Source organism: Clarias gariepinus, chromosome 16 (assembly GCF_024256425.1).
Source record: "Clarias gariepinus isolate MV-2021 ecotype Netherlands chromosome 16, CGAR_prim_01v2, whole genome shotgun sequence".
NCBI classification, from domain to species: domain Eukaryota; kingdom Metazoa; phylum Chordata; class Actinopteri; order Siluriformes; family Clariidae; genus Clarias; species Clarias gariepinus.
This window is the reverse complement of record NC_071115.1, coordinates 21823555-21847072: the sequence shown is the minus strand read 5'-3', so window position 1 is coordinate 21847072 and position 23518 is coordinate 21823555. Positions and strand designations below refer to the sequence as shown.

At 37.5% G+C, this 23518-nt stretch overlaps 1 protein-coding gene across 2 annotated transcripts in view; it reads right to left on the bottom strand.

Annotated features, from left to right (window-relative positions):
- LOC128544462 (cytochrome P450 2K1-like) overlaps positions 1 to 19537 on the bottom strand; it is a 41329-nt gene extending 21792 nt beyond the window's left edge. The window contains exons 1-2 of one of the 2 annotated variants that reach the window (XM_053514590.1): positions 19230 to 19537; positions 4310 to 4472 (exon numbers count right to left, since the gene is read on the bottom strand). In XM_053514590.1, coding sequence (XP_053370565.1) covers positions 4310 to 4472; positions 19230 to 19439 — 373 coding nt within the window. In that variant the 5' untranslated portion in view covers positions 19440 to 19537. Of the gene's footprint in view, positions 1 to 4309; positions 4473 to 16415; positions 16462 to 19229 lie in introns of those variants that run through there. The other variant, XM_053514592.1, reaches the window with a different exon arrangement.
- Positions 19538 to 23518: the final 3981 nt, after the last annotated feature.

Below are 23518 nucleotides of genomic sequence, written 5' to 3'. Positions count from 1 at the left end.
TTTTAACCTCTCTTCCTCTTCTCTCACAAAGTTGCTAGACCTTCTGATGTTATTATCAATGGTTCCTTGTTGTCAACACTTGCTTGTCTAAATGTCCCCTCTGTTTTTTCTGATGTATCTTGTTTGTCAATTGTCATTGCTTGTATTCTTTTGTAAAAGTGACCTTGGGTTTTTGAAAGGCGCTATAAAAATTAAACATATTATTATTATTATTATTATTATTATTATTATTATTACTTACTACACCCTTTATTTTTGGTATGAATTAAATTTTTACATAAAAAATATATATGTTTTCTTAACAAACAAAAATGGAGAAATGTTACTCATACCACCATAAACTGCCCCCTCATCTACAAACTAGATCCTTTATGTTTAGAGTTTACTTTTTTTTTTAATCAATAGCTCCTTAACCAAAAGAAATAGAGAAATGCCATTCACAGTACCATAGACATTTAGATTTACACTTTAATCAATTTTTTTTCTCTTTTTTTAATTTATAAGCATTTAATAGCTTCTTAATTAATAGAGATGGAGAAATGCCACTTATACCACAATGGACAGTCCCCCTCATCTACTTACTACACCCTTTATTTTTGGAATTCACTAAATTTTTTACACCTTTACACCATAACCCCCCCCCCCCCCCCCCCTGAACCAAGGCTAGGAAGATCGTGAAGGACCTCATGCATATTTGCAAGAAATAAGATTCCAATAGTACCATGATTTCGAGTTCTCATTGCTGCTTTTATTATCTTCTTCTTTTTTTCAGTTCCCCTTCATATACTGTCCTGGCGTTCCTTGGGATCGCCTGCACCTTTCCGTTTTTCCGTTTCCGGTGAGAGTACGCTGTGTGCGAAGTGGCTGCCGCTTCTCATCGCAATCTTTGTTAGTCTGTTATTTTGTCAATCGTTTTTGATGTCTATTGTTCAGTGTGCTTTCTTGGGCAACACCGCCCAGAGTTAATAAACCAGCGGCAGAGTGGATATAATAACAAACAGTGATACCACCATTTCCAAGCGCTTGGATGAGTTTTCTTGGAACTTGACATTTGGATTTAATGGAACAGTCCCTGGATGCTTGGACGGAACATTTGAACCTCCTTATAAACAGTAACATCATCAAATCTGAGAATTTAGCACTTTTATACTGCTGAACTGTTGACTTTTTTCCTTTGGACTCTTTGCAAACTGCTGTTCAGGGTCTCACTTTTGAAATCCCCGCGAGCCCTCTGTCCGCGTTTTGCTCTATCACTTTGCACTCACGGTGAGTAAGTTTCCACTTTCTCATTGAGTAGTGTTTCTTTGAGGTGCTGCTATCTGGGCTTGGCTAACGTGGAGTGATGTGGCCACACTTTACCGTTTTCCGCGAGCCCTCTGCCCTTGCCTATCTGTAGGTCCCTTATCGCTTGACGCCTCTGGTAAATAAGTTTTCCATTAGATCTAAGCGTTACCATAGTAACAATGTCTCTTTCCACCGTGTGCGTATTCTCACACCTTTAACCAGAGATATTTCTTATTCGCCATGCCCCACAGACACAACTGTGCCCTTTTGAACATTCGTTCCTTGACTGGTAAGGGTACACTGCTGAGTGACATTATAACTGAGAAAAACCTGGATTTACTATTTCTAACTGAAACTTGGCAAATGTCTGATGACTCTACTGAACTTAATCTATTAACTTCTCCGGGATATAGTTATCTGACAAAACCTCGTCTCACTGGCAGAGATGGTGGTCTGGCTTTTGTTTTCAAGGACATCTATAAAATGACCAAAAATGATATTCTTGATGTTTCAAGATTTGAATGTCTGTCATTTAAACTTGCTGGCCCTGCACCACTCTTGTTTCTGTTGATTTACAGACCCCCTAAATATAACGCATGTTTCCTTTCTGAGTTGACTGAACTTCTCACTCTCGCCTGTGCCCAGCATGATAGAATCATAATGCTAGGTAATTTTAACATACATGTTGATTCTGATTGTAATATTGCAAAAGACTTTTTGTCTGTTTTGGATAACTTTGATGTATCTCAGCATTATAAATTTTCCCACGCATTCACGCTCTCATACCCTTGATTTGCTTTGCACTGTTGGTGTTGACAATGTTGGTGCTTAGGGTTATGAATTGGGCATCTCTGATTATAAACTTATTGTTTTTGGTTTTTCCTTGCCTTTGTTAAAACCAAAAACTAAATCTACTATATCTTACCGTAACCTGAAGTCTGTACCATTGACAATTTCACTGCTGCTATTGCTGTCTCCCCTCTCTTATCTGCACTTAATCTTTTGAGCCCTGATGAGATACTCTCAATCTATAATGAAACTCTTTATGATGTTTTGAATGACCTTGCTCCACTAAAAACTAGAACTGTCCCTTCAGCTCACTTCTCTCCCTGGTTCACCCCTGAACTTAGAGTAGAGAAAGCTGAATGTAGGCGTCTAGAACAACTTTATAAAAAATCATCTCTTGTAGTGCATGCTATTGCTTTTTCAGACTCAGTAGTAGAATATAAAGAGGCACTTAACACTGCTCGCTCTACCTATCTCTCTACTGTCATTAATAAAGCCAAGTGTAAGCCTAAAGCTCCCTTCTATGAAATCAACAAACTTGTTAAACCATCATCCGCAGGTATTAGTGGCTCTGTTGATCTTTGTAAAAGCTTTTAGTCTTTTTTCCTACAGAAAATGTATAACATTTACCAAGCCATTTCACCATCTTTCTTCAATTTTGATAAGTCACCCACTTAATGCTTTCCTACCCACAAATACAACTGCAGTTGAACAACTGATTATCAAATCGAACTCTTCCTCTTGCACGCTTGATCCTATTCCAACATACTTACTCAAAAACCTTTTGCCTTCACTCATCCAACCTATTACTCATATTATAAACAGATCTCTTGCCACTGGTTATGTTCCACAAGACCTAAAAGTAGCTGCCACCCCCCCTGTCCTTAAAAAACCTGGTCTTGAAAACACGGTTCTGAACAATTTTAGACCTATATCAAACCTTCCTTTTGTTGCTAAAATACTTGAGAAGGTAATTGCTGCACAACTGCAGTCTCATTTAGAGAAACATGATCTTTATGAGCACTTTCAATCACACACACATCTAATACACATACTTACCACACCTTTTATTCATGTATTTCACAAAATTTTTTTTTATAAAAAATATAATAAAAAGCAATCAATAGCGGTCCCTGGGTGCCGCAGTGGTAAAGTGAGATCACAAGTTTGATTCCTGGGTGATGCTATAGCCTCTCGCAGCTGGGGCCCGAGAGAGAGCTGATTGGGCAAGCTCTCTCAGCAGCGTAGACAAAAAATCTATTTTGGCAAAGAATCTATTTTTTTTTTTTTTTTACATTTTTGAAAAAAGTAGGAATTAAACTGTAAAAATAAAGGGGATAATAAGTAGATGAGGGAAAACTATCAAACTATGTTTGGTTAAGAAGCTAGACTTTTTTTTTATTAAAAAAATTATTTTTTTATTGAGTAAAGTGCAACAAAATGGTGTAGTAAGTAGATAAGGAAGGACAGTTTATGGTGGTCTAAGTGGAATTGGTCTAACTCCTTTGGTAGAATATACTGTGCACAGCAGAGGGAAATATTCTTAATGTATATACAAGTGGCATCTTTCTAGCTTTTCTGCATTAAAAGTTTAACATATTATATATAAAGATTTTCATATAGAGATAACAGTAAAGGGTGCTTATATTAACATTTCACAAGTTTTATATAATAAGATTTATTTGGGATTTACATTTTTGAAATTTAGCTCCTCCAGTGTATTTACAGTTTTACAGTGTACATATGTTAATTTCAATTGAGAACAAAGTGGATGTTCTCACAAGTCTTTTGCTTGTGTCTTTTACAATTTGTTTTAAGTAAGCATGAGAAATTGGAATTGTTTCATGAGCGCATGTTTAGAGGATTGGGTACTCATGATTACATTGGAAAGTATGGGAAAGTGTGATCAAAACTGCTTTTCATTTTCCATGCCTTATAATTTAGTTAGCCACACAGCAAGGCTATAGAGACCATATACCTTTTTTCACTGACTCTAGCCTGGTGAACAGGCAATAACACCAGCAATATAGCGGCAGCAACAGTGACACTTCTAGTAACATCACTTGCACAAGCTGTATATGAGGGCACAAAAGAAGAAAAATCTGATGTTTGCTCAAGTTCTGGCAATACAAAAAGGACAATTTTTTTTTTTATGTTTTCTGAGAGTTCACACAGACATTCATAAATATGAATAAATTTAATTGTGATGAACACTGAAGAACAGTGTTAATTCTCTTACCATGTCCTTTGTCAACATCGAAGAAAATAGGACTGACATCTCTGTTTCCAAATTCCTCTGCATAATTCACCAGCGCTTGTTTAACAGTTTGATAACCTGCCAAGACAACGACTTTCTTAGGCCCAAAATACACAGTGAATACAGATCCATATTTCTTTGACATCTGTAAAAGAAAAGAAAAAGTAAAAACTGGCTTGTTGTGTGCTATGTTGTTGTTGGTCTTATTGCCTGGGCAACCTCTTGAAAAAATTACCACTTAACCTCAGCAGATCTATAATAACCCCAACAAATCAAAACAACAAATGTAAAGAGGCATTTGACTACCAAGAAAAGGCAAGGTAACATTAGGATTTATATAATCATATATGCATTTATACAGTCAACATTTATTTATTACTGTTAGCTGTTGCTGCAAATGTACATTGAGGACTGCTGTCGCTCAATAGCTCAAGAGTGGAATTTCATCTCAGAGTTTTTCATTGCCACATTTGCCCTAGCTTGCTCATTCGGGACAATCTGATAATTTTCATTTCATTCATATTTTCTCACATTTCATATTTCTACAATTTTCTTTTAATTCTGTAAAGCATATTAAAGTATTATTAACTGCAAAATCAATTTACCATTATTGTACATTAGTATGCATGGATTTGATTTCGATTATTATAATTTTTGTGGACTAAAACTAGACTAAAACTAATACAATTATTATTATTGTTTTATAATATTATTATATTATACATTATTGTTGTTGTTAACAAACTTATTTTACTTCTCATACAGTGTTTTTTATGGCTGGATGACAAAATGGCCAGAAGATAAATGCCACAAGGTTAACATCAACAGGAGACTCAGTTGAGATTTGATTCTAGTTCAATTCAGTTTTATTTGTATATTGCTTTTAACAATTGTCATTGTCACAAAGCAGATTTACACAAAAATTATGGATGTTTGAATGAAATGTAAATGTGTATAAATTAAAATGATTAGATTGTCCCTGATGAGCAAGCCGAGGGCGATGGTGGCAAGGAAAAACTGAGATGGCTCAACTGGGAACCCATCCTTATTTGGGTGAAGCAGATAGCAGGGATTGATCTGTGGTCATTTTGTGTGTTTGGAAGCTAGAAGTTTAATATAACAGTTGATGTCTAAGGTACTATGGAGTCCAGTTCGTTATTTAAGGCTCAGGTAGACTGTTGGAAACAAACAGAGTACTGGGGCAAATATGTACAGTAGCAAGATGCTACAAATTTATAATTGTAAATTTACATGATCAGACAAAATGTATCAGTTTGTAAGACTTTATTTTGAAATCAGCCATCATTCAACTTTTTCAGGTCACAATTTTTGTTCAATCTCCACCAAAATTGGTTATGATTGTCATTATTTAAAAATTTTCAGAAGGTCATTTAAACATTGAATTTACTTTTGTCTCACTATTTTTATTCACCACAGTAGTCCATATCTTGAAAACAGCTTGCTGCATTCACAAGTTTTACGTTGACCCGTCCTTCATTCTGGTATCATCTGATTTCTGATATAATGCATGTCATTGCCTTGCCGGGAGCATCCAAAATACCATCTACTAGTGATGGGTTGTTCATGAACAATTCGTTCTTTTTGACGAGTAGTCTCAAAGAGTGATTCTTCTCGCACGCATGCACAAATCATCGCATAACCTCTGTAGGTTATGTACAGGAAACAAAATTGAGCGATTCTTTCTTAATGACTCTTCTACTCCGAGTCGTTCATTCTTTTGTCATGTGAGTCCCATACACGCTATGCAGTGCAGTACACAGGAAAGAGAATGAAACGGTTCTCCTCGATAAGTCTTCAAGTCTTGAGTCGTTCGTTCCTTTGTCATGTGACTCCCATAGACGCTATGTGGTGCAATAGATTCAAAAGAACGAACGACTTAGACTGGAAGATATGAGAGGTGAGCTACTCATTCTGTTTATTATAATATGTCCTTAGCTGCATTGAAATATTTTGATTGACTGGAACTATAGCCAAAATTTGTGTATGTATACGTTTTGGGGGGATTTTTATTGAAAATGATGAACAAGATTCAAAAAACCGAGTCACTAAAATGATTAAAACTTCCATTTACTACCAACTACGATTAACTGCGAATGAAGAGTGTGGTCAACTCTGTGGTGCGCCTCACGCTGCTCCAGTGTTTCGGCAGCCCTTAATTCTTTGCCTGTTGTATCTGCTGTCTACTGTCACATTCAATGAGAAATGCCTGTGATAAGCCCACAGTACCATTAATGTATCTCTTGTTTTCTAGGTGGCATTTTTTTGCATAAAAAACTGATGGCGTTGCCTACTGTTACATTTGGTGTGGAATGCCTTACAGTATGACAAATGTTGATAATGATTGTTGCCCTACAGTACCCTATCTTTAATATCTGGCAATATACTGTATACCATATGAAAAAAAGGGTGAAGATAATACTGGCTCTATTTGAGTATTACTGTATATGTACTATAGAGTAGGGACAAGGGTAAGACAAAAATTATCCACACTAGTGTTTTATTAATACTTCTGTTGGCCACACTGTCTTATCAGTCATTTCTGTTCAAGCCTGCAGTCCTTCCCAGTCACTGCTGTGCAGGTTTGAACGTGGTAGAGCAGTTCATTTAAACCGAAGTGTTTGGATATCTACAAACAAAATTTAGACTGATACTCTGAGGAAGGGAAAGTTTTAGAAAATCATTACTGATGATGAGACATGGATTCGAGCTATGAGCCTAAGAGTAAACAGAAAAATGATGAGACATGGATTTGAGCTATGAGCCTATGATTAAACAGAAAAAGTTCAAAAGTGAACCATCAGCTGGAAAACTTATGCTTACTTAATTCTTAAGGACCAATGAAAAAGAACAATTGTTAACCAACAGTGCTTATTAGAGCGAAATGCTTATTGAAGAGCTGAAGCATAACCCTCAAATTTAACACAGAGGACAGCTATGCATGAGTGTTGTGATAGTGTACTTCCTATAGTCCCGATCTTGCTCCAACGGACTTTTACCTGTTTTATCTTGTATGAGGCAATGTCACACATTCATTGTGTCCATCAACAAGAAACTCAATTTAACAGACTGCCATGCAGCCTACAAAAATTTAAGGCATGGACTACAACTCCCAAAAACACTATGTTCAAACGAACCTGCATTCAGACAGCATCTACTCTAAGTAAAAAAAAAAATCCAAACCTAGTTACGTGCAAAGTTTTTTTAGCTCTAGTTTGACATTACCAAGCCATTGCTTTGCTTGTGATGTTTGATTTTGACTCTAATTATAATAATAATTCTGATTTGCACCTGCATTTGTTTACCTCCACTACTTTGCCACTATCATGGACAGCAGAAGTAACCTCTCAGTGTTTGGAGGAGATAACTGCCCACGTGGAGCTTCTCACTCAATCGGTTTCTTCTTTTGTGACTGCTGGAAAGACCCACATGGATATATTCAACATACTTATCTTCAAACCTGATAGATGTTCTGGAGAGACAGCACAATGTAAGCTTGCTGTCTACTATGTCTTTCTGCTACAATGCCCTTTGTCCTTTACATTTCATGAAGGATTATTTGAAAAACATAAAATAGCCCTGTTTCTGAGCCTTCTTTCAGGTAAAGTGCTATGGTAAATACAGATTTACTCGCTGAACTGGCTTACCATGATGGTCAAGTATCACTCAATGAGATTTACATCCGTCTTGATCACTCTATCCAAAACAGTCAGCAACATTAGGAAAAAGGAAAGGTAAATCTACATAATTGAATAGGAGGGAAACAGACCTGAGAATTTATGTTTTCCTGCATGGGACGCTCTTGATCCTGCTCTTTGTCAAGAATAATGTGCAAAATATCCGGAACGCTCCGCTTCCCACCCCAGGGAATGCCCTAGAAAGTATTGGTGTGTTGTGATTGTTATGTTAAGTGTGATTCCAAACCATAGGGATCAAAAATGTTCAGTTAAATAGGAACTGCGAACGGTGTAGGGAACAACTGAACAAGAGGTCTTCACTTTCCCGGAAAATGTAATGAAAAGTTTAATTTCAAGTCATTGCGTCTCGCTGAAGCATGAAAAAAAACATGGTGCTTGAAAAAGGAGTTATATATTTATCATTATTATAGAGGATGACATTATATTAATAGGACACGATCATTAAAATTTTAGTTTAATCAAGAAATTTTTATTATATAGGCAAGTAGTCTGTAAAAAAAATCTCTGTACTGATCTTTAATCAGTTATTATTTGTAGGAAATATTTAATTTTTAGTGTGTTTCATGATATTCTGTGTGCGTGAGAACAGATTGTCTTTCTTTTACCACGACACAAGCTGCACTTTAAACAGATTCTATAGTAAACAGATTCTATAGTAGTTTATGTTAAAGGTCGTAAAACTGTTGAACGCTCGTAAATGCAGAGCTATTCCTAAATTTATGTTCTTCTTTACCTTATCTTTTAAAAGCATTCCAGACTGAATGTAAACATTCCCACATCCACCTTTTCTTTGGTTCTTTGTGTGTGTGCGTATATATACTCCTGTCTCCCACAATAAACTTTGAACGTCTCACTGAACACTGACTTGTGTGCTTCATTGAGGGGTTCCCTGAGCTCAGGCGGGACAGCAGAATACAGGCGGAGCACTGAGTAGACCAAAGGGGGTCTACCAAAATTCAAGAAATCCTTACAATTTGGGGGCTCTGTCCGGGATACCTCTAATCAGGTGAGTGCGGCTTTAATTTTTTTTTTCTCTATAAGCATAGAGCAAGCACACTGCCTGGTTTTTGGTATCTGGACCATATACAGTACGGGGGAGGATTGTCTTGGGGCTTTTACGCCTGTTTAGCGCGCGCTCGCTTCTGAAAGGTTCCTTGAACTGAAGCATAAGTGTGGAAGCTGTATTCTGTTGCCTGCTACTTGTCTTTGTGTGTTGTTTGTTGAAGATATTGGTTATTTCTGTCGCGGGTTAATTCACATTTATAAAATGGGTAATAAGACCACAACTATTTATCTGAAATCCTTTTGTGAGCTGCTCATCTGTGCCTGTCTTCCCCGTACCCACAAAACCGTGCTCACCTTCGTCGGAAGTGTGTGCCTCAGGAAAGGGAAAGACTCCCAAGAAGGTGTCAGGACGAACTTCTGACAGCCCTCTATCGGATGATCCCGAGGATACTGATGGTGAGGATGATGATAATTCGGACGATGAAGGTCCGGATGAGAGGTCTCGCCCCAAACCTCGACAAGAAAGCACTGCGTTTGTTTTCTCTATGGGACCAAAGGGTCCAAAAATCCTTCCACCATCCGTAAGCACGCTGAAGGACATTATTAAGATGCTCCCTTCTCCCAACAAACCTTTGAATCTTGTTGATATGCTGATAAAGGCTTCTAGGCACTGTCAGCCCGTGGGTGCGGATTACCGCTTTATTTTGCAATCGGTTTTGGGAGATGGGTACGATGAGGCTGATTTGATAAAAACGGTAAAATGCTTAGACTCTAAAACAGACAAATTGGCTGTAGTGGAAAAAGAAGAAATCTGACTTTCTTTGAGGTAATTCTAGTGAGGCTATGAAACTCTTAAAAGATGAGCTAACTACTTATCTTCTTGCATGTCAGCAAGCTAGTCAAGATCTGTCACAGGTAACTAATTGTAGACAAGAAAAGAAAAAAGTTTCTTGAGAGGTTTCGAGAGACCTGGATGCTTTTGGATGGTATGCCCCTGCCTGAAGCAAACTTTAACTCACTTTTCCTTACCACCTTCTTGAATAATTGTCAACCAGAAATCATGAAAATTTTAAAGTTTCAATTGTCAGATGGTTCTACAATGTATATTAAAGAAATTAGGTGAGCGTGTGAGAACAAAGAAAGGAGATGGTATTTTAGAAAATAAACATGTTTGTCTGTGGAGAGTGGAGGATACAGAGGTAGAGGAGGTCTGCAGGGTCAGAGTACACCCCGTAGGTCTGGTAATTTTTATTACTGTCATAAATAAGGTCATTGGGCTTGTGAATGTCGCACGAAGGCCTGAGATAAGGAACGTAGTGGACAAAATATGTATAATCGATTGAATGATGGTCAGTGGCATGATGCTAATGAGGTGTTTTCTCCTAATCCTTCCCAGCAGCCGCCGTAGAGAGTGCAAATACAACAGCAATATAGACCCAATCCCTTCTCAGGGATGCAGGTAGGAGCATATGATGCATAGGGATGCCCTCAGAGTTCCAGCCCCGCGATGTTACTTCGTACTTTCGAGTTACCTCAGGAATAGATAAAATTTTAAGCTCACTGCTCAAGCAGGGTGTTGTTAAACCATGTGTATGTTCTTATAACACACCTGTTAATCCAGTACTGAAACCTGATGGTATGTGGAGATTTACAAAAAATCTGAGAAAAATAAATGGCATAATTATCCCTGTTGCACCTGTTGTGCCTGATGTGCTGTCCATTGTTTTCTCTAGACCTTGTCATCATTTGCATTTTTCTGTTATTAACCTTTGTTCTGCCTTCTTCAGTGTTCCTGTGGAAGGGCAGACACAGCCATTGTTCGCCTTCACCCACAGGGGGCGTCAGTTCACCTGGTCTCGTCTTCTGCAGGGTTAATTGACTACCCAAATGTTTTTTCGGCTGTAGTAAGAGATGTACTTGGTGATCTAACTCTCCCCACTGATTCTCTTGTCCTATTGCACGCAGATGTTTTACTGGTGTCCGCCGCTGCGAAGAAGCCACCACTTGTCTCCTGAAACACCTGGCAAAGAAGGGTTTCAAGGTATCTAAGACTAAATTACTATTTTGCAGAGACATTGTAAAATACCTGGGCTTTGAACTCTCCCAAGGTCAAAGAAGGCTCTTAAAGGAACGAATTCAGCTTATCATCGACACTAAACGTCCGAGCACTAAACATGCTTTCATGGCTTTTCTGGGACTGGTCAACTACTGTCGTCAGTGGATTCCTGACTGCTCATTCTACGATAAATGCATCAGGAGAGTCATCTCACACAACGATCCGCTCCAACAGCCTCTGACATGGACTGCTGAACTGGAAAAGGCCCTATGTTCTGCTCCAGCGCTGGGCCTGCCTAACTATCAAAAACCGTTCCATCTAAAGGCCTGTGAGCACAGGGCACCGCTATTGCTGTATTGGCACAGAACCATGGGGGGGAGTGAGACCATGTGCTTTCTTATCTAAAACTTTAGATGCTGTGGCACAAGATTTGCCTGCCTGTCTCAGGGCTGTGGCCACCTGTGCGGTGATGGTACAAGATGCTGAGAAGATTGATCTCTCTCATCCTTTAATTTTGTATTCTCTATATCAGGTTAAACAAGTGCTACAGAACCTTCAAACACAACATATGAAGGCTTGGGTCTGGGTATGAGATTATCCTTTGTCCTACAAGTAACTTAGAGATAAAATCCACCTCTTCTTTTGACACCCTCAGATATGCTCTGGCACGCTTGATCAATGCACAGGATGGCAGGCTAGTAGAAAGAGATCATGACTGCTGCTTAGAGATTGTTCACTCCACTAGTATACGTCCTGATATGTCTTCTACATCAACAACTGGTGAATCTATGGACGTCCAAGGTAATACACTAGCTTATAGTGTTGCTAAAGAAGCAGCCTGAAAAGATTTTCTTTCCTGACTCTGGTTCTGATTTGATCAATACATCCTTTCTTGCTAGCTCTTTGATTCCTGATGTAGATTTATTTTCTTTACAAGCTTCAGAATGATTCCTCTTTTTGGCAAGCTCAAGGTGCCTACGTTGTTTCTGATAGTTTATGGTATTGTGCTGATGGTCGTTTGTGCCTGCCATCTCATTGTCGTCCGTTTCTCGTGCGTGAGTTCTGCGGTGTTACACATCGCGCGCGAAGGGGGGTTAAGGAAGATATGAAAGAACTCTTTTACATAGCTAACATGCTTGGAACAATTGATTCATTAATATCTAGATTCTTGGTGTGTGCTCAGAATACGTTTAAATATCTTCTGGTTTTGGTAGACAAGTTTTCTAGGTGGGTGGAAGCTTTTCCGTGTGCTCGAGAGAATGCAAAGGTGGAGTCCTAGAGAAAGAAATAATATCTCGTTATGGCGTGCCTTATGCTATTGACTCAGATAAAGGAACACCTTTTACATCACAGGTAACACAGAATTTGTGTAAATATCTTTCACTATCCTGGCATTTTCACATTCCTTATCATCCACAGTGATCAGGTATAGTAGAAAGATCAAATAGGACACTGGAAAGAAAAATTGACTAAAGCAATGCAAACCATGGGGAGTAAAAACTGTGTTGATCTGTTACCTGCTGTTCTAGCTGAAATAAGAATGACACCATCAAAAGACGTGCACATGTCCCCATATGAAATTATATTTGGCAAACCCTTTCCCGTGCCATGGAGGAAAGGTAAACCCGCGATAGGAACAACTGATCTTGATGTACATATTGCTGAATATTCTGCTGCTCTAATAGATACTCTAACTAAACATTATGAACAAATTGCTGATGTGACTTTAATACCCTCAACAAAACCCACACATCCTTTTAATGTGGGAGATACTGTTCTGGTAAAATCTTTGACCCCCAGAAAACTGGGAGATTGTAAATATGACGGACCAGCAGAAATAATCGCAATTACTCGTATTGCTATCCTAACTGATCTTTTTCCACAGTGGATCCATGCTACTAGGCTGAAGAGATTATTATTATTGTATTGTATTGTATTATTGTGTATTATTATCTTTCTGTCTCTGTGATTTTTGTTTCCTAGACTAAAGACGTGCTGCAGTGATGTCCAACGCATGACGTGACCTTGATGGAGTGACGTGACACAGAGGGATCGCCTTGGATTGCCACGGGTCGACTCTTTACTTTTGCTATTAGTGTACCATTCCTGGTGGTGTCTTAGCGCCTCGTGGGACGAGTGCAGATTGGGCGTGCCCGCACTCTGAGCACTGTAGCGTCAAGAAAGGCAATAGTTCACCACTAGTAAATATTTATGAGTTTGACATTGTGAACAAGGTTTTTGACACACACGAGTTTGCACTCAACCTGTCATGTTTCTGTGTATTTTTCGCTGTGTGCAAAATTCTTTGTATGAGTATGTTTCAGGGTATGTTCCTGCGCCGCGTCCGATGGCCTATTGTCCGCCGGCGACTTCTTAAAAGCTCTGAGTTTTATTCAACGATGTTTCTTATGAATAAAAGGGGGGAATTGTAGGAAATATTTAATTTTTTAGTGTGTTTCATGATATTCTGTGTGCGTGAGATCAGATTGTCTTTCTTTTACCACGACACAAGCTGCACTTTAAACAGATTCTATAGTAAACAGATTCTATAGTAGTTTATGTTAAAGGTCGTAAAACTGTTGAACGCTCGTAAATGCAGAGCTACTCCTAAATTTATGTTCTTCTTTACCTTATCTTTTAAGAGCATTCCAGACTGGATGTAAACATTCCCACATCCACCTTTTCTTTGGTTCTTTGTGTGTGTGCGTATATATACTCCTGTCTCCCACAATAAACTTTGAACGTCTCACTGAACACTGACTTGTGTGCTTCATTAAGGGGTTCCCTGAGCTCAGGCGGGACAGCAGAATACAGGCGGAGCACTGAGTAGACCAAAGGGGGTCTACCAAAATTCAAGAAATCCTTACATTATTATTAATGAATAATTTATTAACAAGTTAAACACGTTTTAATAATACATGTTTTATAACAGTATCAGTTTTTGTTTGAATAAATATTTAATATTTAAGAAAGTGTCGGGAAGTTCCCTTCACCGACATTCACTGCAAACGGAGCAGGGAGCACCCTGTGAAGTACACTACGGAAAGAAATGCAGCTTGAGAAGCAGGAGTGAAGAGCCGAGAGAACAGACGAGATGCTGGAAAAGGTGTTAAAATTAGTGATAGAAGGAAACGCAGTAAAATTGGGATGCATTTTATTGTAAATAGTTTATAAATAAAATACGTACAACCAGAGAACCGAGCTTTTTGACTTAGACAAGTCTTTGTTTTGGTACATTATAATTTTTTGCAGCACTCTGCTAAACATCCCTAGTAAAAAAAAATAAGTATGCTAAGTATATTAAATCCTAGCATGCCAAAGCATACTTAAATGTACTTGCAGCCAGACTAATGACTAGTATACTTGAAGTTTGCTATTTTGGAACAACTAATTTTGTACTAAGTGTATATAAGTTGTAATTAAATTGTACAAAAGCACAATTTTAACTGTATTAAGTATACTTTTGTGTGCTAAAGTGGAACAACTTTAAGTATACTTAGTACACTTAAAGTATATGGCCGTTTTGTGTACTAATGTACATACCTGACAGAAATTAATGAAATTTAAGTATATATTTAATGTATTATAAGTACATTACAGCTATTTTTACTGTATTACAAATACATGATTAATATACTATGAGTATATTCTTATTACAGCAGTAGCTGTATTACTTCTTGTCAATTACAAATACTAAAAAAGTACACTTTGTGGTTAATACAAATATACCTTATTGTATCATACAGTACACACAACCTTCTATAGTACAGTATTGCAAATGTATTACCAGTACACTAAATGTGTTTAGGATAATTTACAAATGCTAAATGCATTTTCTACACCATAACATGCTATTATGCCCCACTATAACATGGGGTGGGAATCCAAGATGGCGCCGGTGAGGTCGGCTGCCGTCACGACTGCTCCGACCACCTTTTCTTTGTTTTTGTTTTTTAAGTTACTTTTCAGTGTTTTTAAATCGGCAAAATTACCACCATGGAGTAAATTAGTTATGATGGAGACACTCTTGTTTCTATTTGTACTCACAATTCGAAGTGGCCTTTTATTGTGGGCAGTATAAGGTACACCTGTGCACTACTCATGATGTCAGATCAGCATCTTGATGTGGCACACCTGTGAGGTGGGATGGATTATCTCAGCAAAGCAGAAGTGCTCACTATTACACATTTAGACTGATTTGTGAACAATGTTTGAGAGAAATGGTAATATTGTGTATCTGGAATGAATTTTAGATCTTGAAAGTCCATCTCATGAAAAATCGGAGCAGAAACAAATGTGTTGGGTTTTTGTTGAGTGTATGACTGTGTGGCCACAACCAGCTCCACCACCATCATTAAGTTTGCTGACGACACCGTCGTGGTGGGCCTGATCTCTGATAACAACGAGACGGCCTACCTGAAGGAGATTAGAAATCTGGAACATTCGTTTACACTAGTGGCCACTGCACAACTACACCAAGTGGTCATCATATCACTCTGTCACAAGTCACTTTAAATAAATCACTTTTTAAGCATATTTTGCACTGCACTAGACACTTTAAATATGTGGATTGCACATACGTTGGACATTACTATTCTTTCATTACTATTTATTCTAACACCATTCCACACAAAAATTACATAAATATATACCTACCCGTTCAGCTGCTCTTATTGTTTTATATTTCTTCATACATTCTTTAAATATTTTCTATATTTTGTATTTTTGTCGTACAGTTATTTATTTTTTTTACTTTAGTTTTTATATTTTATTTTATTCTTTCCTAGTTTTATTATACCCTATATTTTAATTTTCATATTTATTTCCTTTTACTATTCATAGTCTTCTATTTTAGGTCACGAGCAGTTGTCTAAGCATTTCACTGCATATCGTACTGTGTATGACTGTGTATGTGACAAATAAAATTTGAATTTGAAAAGCATTACATCAGTAATTATGAGAGAATTCATTTATTCATGAATTCAACAGAATTAATTTGCACAAGGTTACAAAAAAGCACTACTATAGTTTATTTGTGTTCAACAAAACGTCAGGTTGTCTCACAAACACACAAACTAAAATATAAACTGTTGTGTGAGCACAGACAGACATTAGTATTAGAGGCACAGTATTGGTTTAAACCTTGTGTGTTGATTCTGTTACACAGAGACTGAAAACAGGCCGAGAGCTACTGAGCATTAAACCACAAGCAAAGTACATAAGATTTAGCAACAACATATTAGACAATACATTCTATAACTTAAACGATGTACTTAATTTTAAACTACGTAACAAAAACCATTAAATTTACCTTATTTAATGAAAATAAAATAATAACGATACCAATGAACGCAAGCAACGACGCAGCTTCCAGCCGTTAATTCAAACTAGAAGCGAGGGCTTGCGGAGCCAATCAGACAGTCCGAATCTGCCCGCCTCCCGCTTCTGATTGGCTGGTGTCGCGCTGACTCTAGTCTCTGGTTGGCTGGAATAGTTGAGAAGCTATATCACTGCTGCAGTTCGTGCAAGTGTCGCTTTATGACAGTGAGCGCATAGCAGAAAGTTTAAACTCAGAAATTATCTTGAACGTGCAAAAGTGATTTTCAGCACGCAAAAACAAGTTTGAGGGCGCGCGCGGGAGAGAGAGCTTCAGCGTGCAAAAACGAGTCTAAAAGCGCGTACGCACGAGAGAGTAATGCACTAAATATAGGTACATATGAATAAGTACATTTAAATTTAACTGATAATATACAGAGACTACCGTATATTAAAGATTGTATTCTAATGTGTACTTTCTATACATTTGTACAATGATTATTTCAAGCTGTCACATCTGTGCCACCACAGTCCGGGGGAGTGAGATCCGGTTCCCCGGACTATTGAGCCGAAGCTTTGTCTCCCCCTAGTGTGTCTACGTTGGTATGTCTTCACTTAATCACAAATCATGTACACCTGTGTCTCTCCCCTGTGTCCTTATTTAAACCAGCCGAACCCGTAGTGTCTTGTCCGTTCAATGTTATTCACATGTTTATTTTGTACGTGTTGTTCCCACCTCACCGCTTCCTCCTATCTCCTCCTCAGGAATAAACCGAGTCTGCAGGATCGGGGTAAGGCCTGTAGTGAACAGGCAGCAAGGCCAAGGTCAAGGTTAAAGGTGAATCCCAATTCTACCCCTTACCCCTACACTTACCCCTACCCCTCCGTTTGGCGCGTTCACGTGAAGGGGTAGGGGTGTCTCATTTCTCTTTTGGTTGGAGGGGTAAGGGGAAGGGCCAGATAGCCCTCGAAACGAAGATTTTTCGGGACCTCACTTCAAACGAAGGGCTAACGAAATTTTCAAGATGGCCGCTCACTCGAGCAAGCAGACCCGTAAATTTAACGATTTTTTTGCCATTAATAAGGATTTTTATGACAAGTTTTTATTATATGTATATTAATTTTAGTCTTGTGTTTGTGTTTATGGTGATGTTTTGTAAAAAAACGTTTGCAAAAAAACCGCTAAAATTTGCTAGCGGATAGCGCCGATTGCGCAATATTACAAAAATATATTTTTATGTCATATACACTTTACTACATGCTACAAACAAATATGAAAGTTCAGTAGCACGGCAGTTTGCCGAGCTTTTGATAACGCATTGTTTGTTTTGCTTACGGCCATACTGTATGTGTACATGTAAATGAACGAATACATATGATGACGTATAACAGTGTTGTAGTGGTGTCCCATTTCTTAGGGGAAATATTTTAACCCTTCCCCTTTCCACTTCGTTTTAAGGGACAAGGGGAAGGGGCGAGGGGTAGGGGAAGGGGTAAGGGGTAGAATTGGGATTGGGCTTAAGTCGCCAGCCAAGCGCAGCGCAGGACCCATGTGACAGTGTTATTAGTTTGTTGTCTCAGTTTCAGTGTTTCGTGCCCGCCTGCAGACCCAGCCTGAGGAGGCTGTCTTTTGTTGGTTTGTGTTTTATGTTTACTTTGTTTTGTTTCTATCATCCTCACATAAGAAGAGATCAACATAAGTGGGAAAACTTTGCCCCAAAAGACAAAAATAAAAGACTCACGTGTGTTTTCAATTCATACCTGCATTTTGCGTCCAATTCTTTGACTAGAGATCATGCATATTTTTTTAAAATATACCAAACATACATTGAAAAACAAGTTTAAATAAGTATACTTTGGAAATTAAACAAACGTTTCACTTAAAGTATATTTTCCAATAATATATTTTTGGAAAGTGTACTATAATGCAATTATTTTAAAGGATATTTAAAGTATAATTCCAAAATTTGGTAAAAGCATGAAGTAAGTTATTTTTTTTATATATATTAACTGATGGTACTATTTGTTGTTAGTATATTTGCAGTGTACTATCAAGGATTTCAATATATTTGTAATACACTAAAGTGGGTTTTTTTCACTGGGGATGGAAGGCGTGGACTACAACTTCCACATTTTTCTTCGTTCAGGATTTCCTAATGATTACTAACCTGCCACACCTGTTTTTAGTCAGACAGCACCTAATTTAAAAAAAAAAAAACAACAACTTTGATCTGTAGTTCAGTGCAAAGTATTTCAGCTCTAGTCCAACATTAACAAGCCGTTGTTTTGCCTGTGATATTTTGACTCTGCATGTTTTATTATTCCAATTATTGTTTTTTTCCCCCTTGACATTCTGGTTGCACATTGCCTCACCCTTGCATGTTTTTGACTTTGATTCAGCCTTATGTTTTGGATTGTCTGATATCAATAAAATACTGTAATGCAACAGTGATCTACACCTGCATTTGTTTACATCTGTTACTACAGTAAAGTCACAGGGAATATAAAAGCTTGACAGTTTTACAGTATATTAAAAAGCAAGGAGATTATATAAAATTATTCATTTGTGTTTTCTGAAAGTTTAAATAAAGTTACATTTTACAGCCAGAGTGCAAATAACTTTTAACTCACTCACTTTTTAAGGAATATGAAAATTTCAGCAACATGTTTTACAATAGTAAACTGTTTGAAAATGGCTTAGGTTTTCGAGCCAGAAATCATGAGCTGGGACAAACATTTTTTATTGTCAATTAAACAATAAATTGCTCTTGCAAGTGTGCATGGCTATTACAACATTAAAGGCACTTACTTCACATAGAGTCAGGTAGGGTCTCTTAAGGTTCAGTTGCAGCATGTTTCCCAAGATAGGCAGTGGTTTAGGTCCTGGAGGTTCCCTGTTTTCTCCTCGAGATTTGATATCAGATGAAAGGCGATAGACAATCAGCAATAACATAATCAATAGCCCAAGCAACATGCCTGTGCTTGTAGGTTGCAGGAAAAGCTCCTCCATGAGAACCATTGCTAAAGAGGTAAGAGAATAATTTCTTTTGCTGTAAGCACCAGACTGAAAAACAGGTTGAGTTGCAACTCCAGTGGAATCTTAACAGTTTACTGGGAGTGGTCAATGAACAGAGATGTAAGTAAGCCAGAATAAAAGCCACAAAAATGTTTGTGAACCACAAACAAACGTTTTATTTATTACATTTGTAGAAACAAAAGCACAAACAAACGTAGCCTACAGTAGGTACAGTAAGATGATGCTTTACAAATTTATACTAGTAGTAACAGTATATAAAAAATATACAATATTTAAACATAATATATGTATTAAAACATAATATTGTATATTCTACAGCAAAAATAAAAAATAAAAGTTAAATTATTTTTAAAACTAAGCCCTGGTTAAAATATATTGTGTCTCTAATACTGAATGTACATACACTATGTGTTTAACTAAATATCAGAACTAAGAACACACAAGTAGTTCCGAAATCTATGTCTAGGTCAATTTAGTAATAATACTATTTAGTAATAATTATATAATAATAATCTCTTTTTGAAAAAGAAAAATGACTTACTGAATGTTATGGAAGCTTCACATATTTCACATACTTACATTTACATTTAGGCATTTGTCAGAGCGACTTACATTTTTTTTTTATCTCATTATACATCTGAGCAGTTGAGGGTTAAGGGCCGTGCTCAAGGGCCCAACAGTGGCAACTTGGTGGTTGTGGGGTTTGAACCTGGGATCTTCCGAACCGTAGTCCAATGCCTTAACCACTGAGCTACTCCTGTCCACTTAGTACTTAGTTTAAAAGAGTTGTTCACTCCTGTATATGTCTTAGGCCCCTGTGGCGGTGTGGTGGGGTGTCTTTTTCTCAATGTCGGGAAATAAAATTCCCCTTAACCAACCTTAAAAGACTAAAATACAGATTACGCCACCCAGGATTGGTTACCCGGGAAAATATTAAGACACACAGGTTCGAATCTCTCGGTAAGAACACAGGGACATGGATGCAAAAATAAATCAACAAATCTTTATACGTACAGGAAAGAGCAAGCAATATCAATATAATAATTTTAAAATCAAGCACTAAAACATCCCAGGCACAGAGACAAACAAAGAAAAGTTAGAGCTGGGAGCTTAACATTAGAGAGGCAGGCTAGGTACGAGACTACACTCCTGCCTGGCAATAAATTATCACACGTGCACCAAACCAGTCACACTAGTGAAAATGTAGTACCACTCCACACTTTGTAAACATAAGCACGCCACTCTTCAAGCAGCTAGCCTGCCTTCTCCCCATTCCCAGCTCTGGAAAAAAAACAAGTAAATAAACAAGTAATTAAGGGAAAAAAAAAGGAAAATGTAGCTGCAGAGCAACCTCCAAACTTGGAGGAAAAATAACTAACTCAGCCAGAAAAAGTTTATATTAAAGCACTGACCACCAACACCAAGCAAAGCAGGACAAACAAAAGAAACAAAATATATAAATAAGCCAGCCCAAGGCAGCAGAATAAGCAAAGCAAAAAACTGCTGGAAAAGGCAAAGCAGAGAAAGAAACAAAAAGAAAGAGAAAAACAAAAATAACCGTCACAAGGACAAAAACAAAAGTAAAACAAAAAGAAAAACTCTAAGCTGGAACAAAACAGTCTACTAAAACAAAACAATCCACCGGAGCAAAACAGCAGTGCTGAAGCTGCAAGCCAAGCTGTGAGCAATGCAAAGCCAAGGACAAATGAGAAAAGCACCGCCAGCCGATCAATTTACCTAAAATTTAAGATAACATTAAAGTAAAAAAAAGATACAGCACATACCTGTGTGGCAGGCGCCAAGAAAATAAGTTTAACCTACCGCACGATGCAGACCACATCTATCTGGCAGCCAATCCTTCAACAGATCAAATAGGGGAGATAAACAGGTCACATCATACACCTTATCAGGGCTGGACTGAGACCAAAAAACGGCCCTGGCATTTTTGGCCATAGCGGCCCACCATGATTATTTAAACAATATGCTGAGGCATATGACACATAAAAGGATATATGCGCTTACTGTTTTGTTTCAAACATTTAACCACAGTAACTTGCATGGAAGCGAATAACCTTGATAAAAAATTATTCTTTATTATTATTATTGTTATTATACAGTCTTTTATTAGCAATATAAAACTATAAAGACTATACTTTAAACAAAATGGCAAAAAAATGGACAGGTAATCTGAAATACAGTCAGTAGCAGCATTAGCTCACGCTAGTAAACTAGTTACTTATTTTAATTATTATGGTAGTGTCACGGAAACACCAGGCTTCACCCTCAATCTCCGTAACCAATCACCTGAAGTGCGACAGAAATTCTAAAATGTGTATAACTATAGTTTAATTCCATAACATGCCAATTACATGTGATACCAATTTCACGTGTTCGCACATGAGTTTTTTGCATTTTTTTTGTTAGTTCTTAATTATTGTCTTGATAATAGAAAATATGAGCGCATCATGTATGACAGTTGCCAAAGTGAGATATGAGCTAAAATGTCCAGATCCTGCCATGAGCTATATAGGAGACATATCTTGTATGTACATATAGGGCTTATATGTGGATATAAAGAAGCAATACAGGAGACCTATATGGCCTGTATATGCACATATATGCACCTCAATTTTGCCTATATGCAGCATATATATTATCATATATATGCATATATACTGCATATAGGCTTCATATATGCGCATATATCCTCATATAGGTGAGGATAAATGCGCATATATACTGCATATAGGTTTCATATATGCGCATATATCCTCATATAGGTGAGGATATATGTGCATATATACTGCATATAGGTGAGGATATATGCGCATACATGCACATCCATGTGGGGAGTTCTGAGCACACCTGTTTCACTTAAATACACTTCACTTCTCAGCACTCAGCGTCTGACCTCCTGACACGGAATACGGACTCCGCTAGACTTACCTGATCTCTTCGTCAATGTTTGTATGTTGTCTCGTCTCCTGGCTCCTCGTCCCGTCTTCTGTGTCATCTTCGTTGTTCGTCCACACGCCTCCATCAGCTCCGTCATCCACACAGTTAAGACTCTTCCGCTTTTGCATTCAATCTCGTCATAATCCACTGTTTGTTAATAAAACGCCTGTTCGGGTTTTTTTTAAAATCTTTGTCTGAGTCTGTGCCTCCGTAACAGGTAGTTAATATTAATTCGAAATTATGCTGAGAAACATTATTTTTAATTAATATTGACTACCATAATAATTACTAGCACGAGTTAATGCTGCTACTGATTTTATTCCAGCTTACCTGTTCAGTTTGATTCTTTTCACTTGGCTCTGGTAGATCAGGGGAGAGGTGTTGGTCATCATCAGCAGGCAGTTCATCATCACTGACCCTGCCGCACTTGCAGCTTACACTGATGAGTGGTATATCTTACACTGCATCAAGATGACCACCTGTGAAATGTTCATGATATCTCACAAACAAAAAGGAGAATTTGTCTTTTCCTCATAAAGTGTTTAGATAAAATTCCACCCATACAAATGTGACAAATATGCAAAGAAAAAAAAATCAGAAGGGGCAAATACTTTTTCATGGCACTGCACATGTAATCAGATTGTTCCACTGGGATGAAACTGTGGCAGGTAGCTGTATAGCACCTTCAAAATCATACTAACTTTACACTGATATGAATAACTTTGAGTGATGAATGCTTTTTAACACCCTTGTGACAAAATAGGAGACAATTCAAAGAATATTTTCTAACAGTCTGTAAATGATAAATTTTGGCAGTATTGTCTTGCATCTTTTGAAATAAATAAATAAATCACAATAATATCTCGTCGTCCCAGAATGTCTTATTTTGCTGTCAAACTATTTATAAGCCTCCTGGGTCTCTGTGAGACTGGTGCTAGTGGTCACTGAAAATATTGTCCTTATATGTAGTTCTATATGTTCTTTGTCTTATTGTTCTTTACTTTATTTCATTGTTTTACAAATATAACCCAATATATGTTCAGTGATGTTTTTTTTTTTTTTTTTACTTTTTTTTTGTGTTATATTTTTATACTACTCCTTATCAA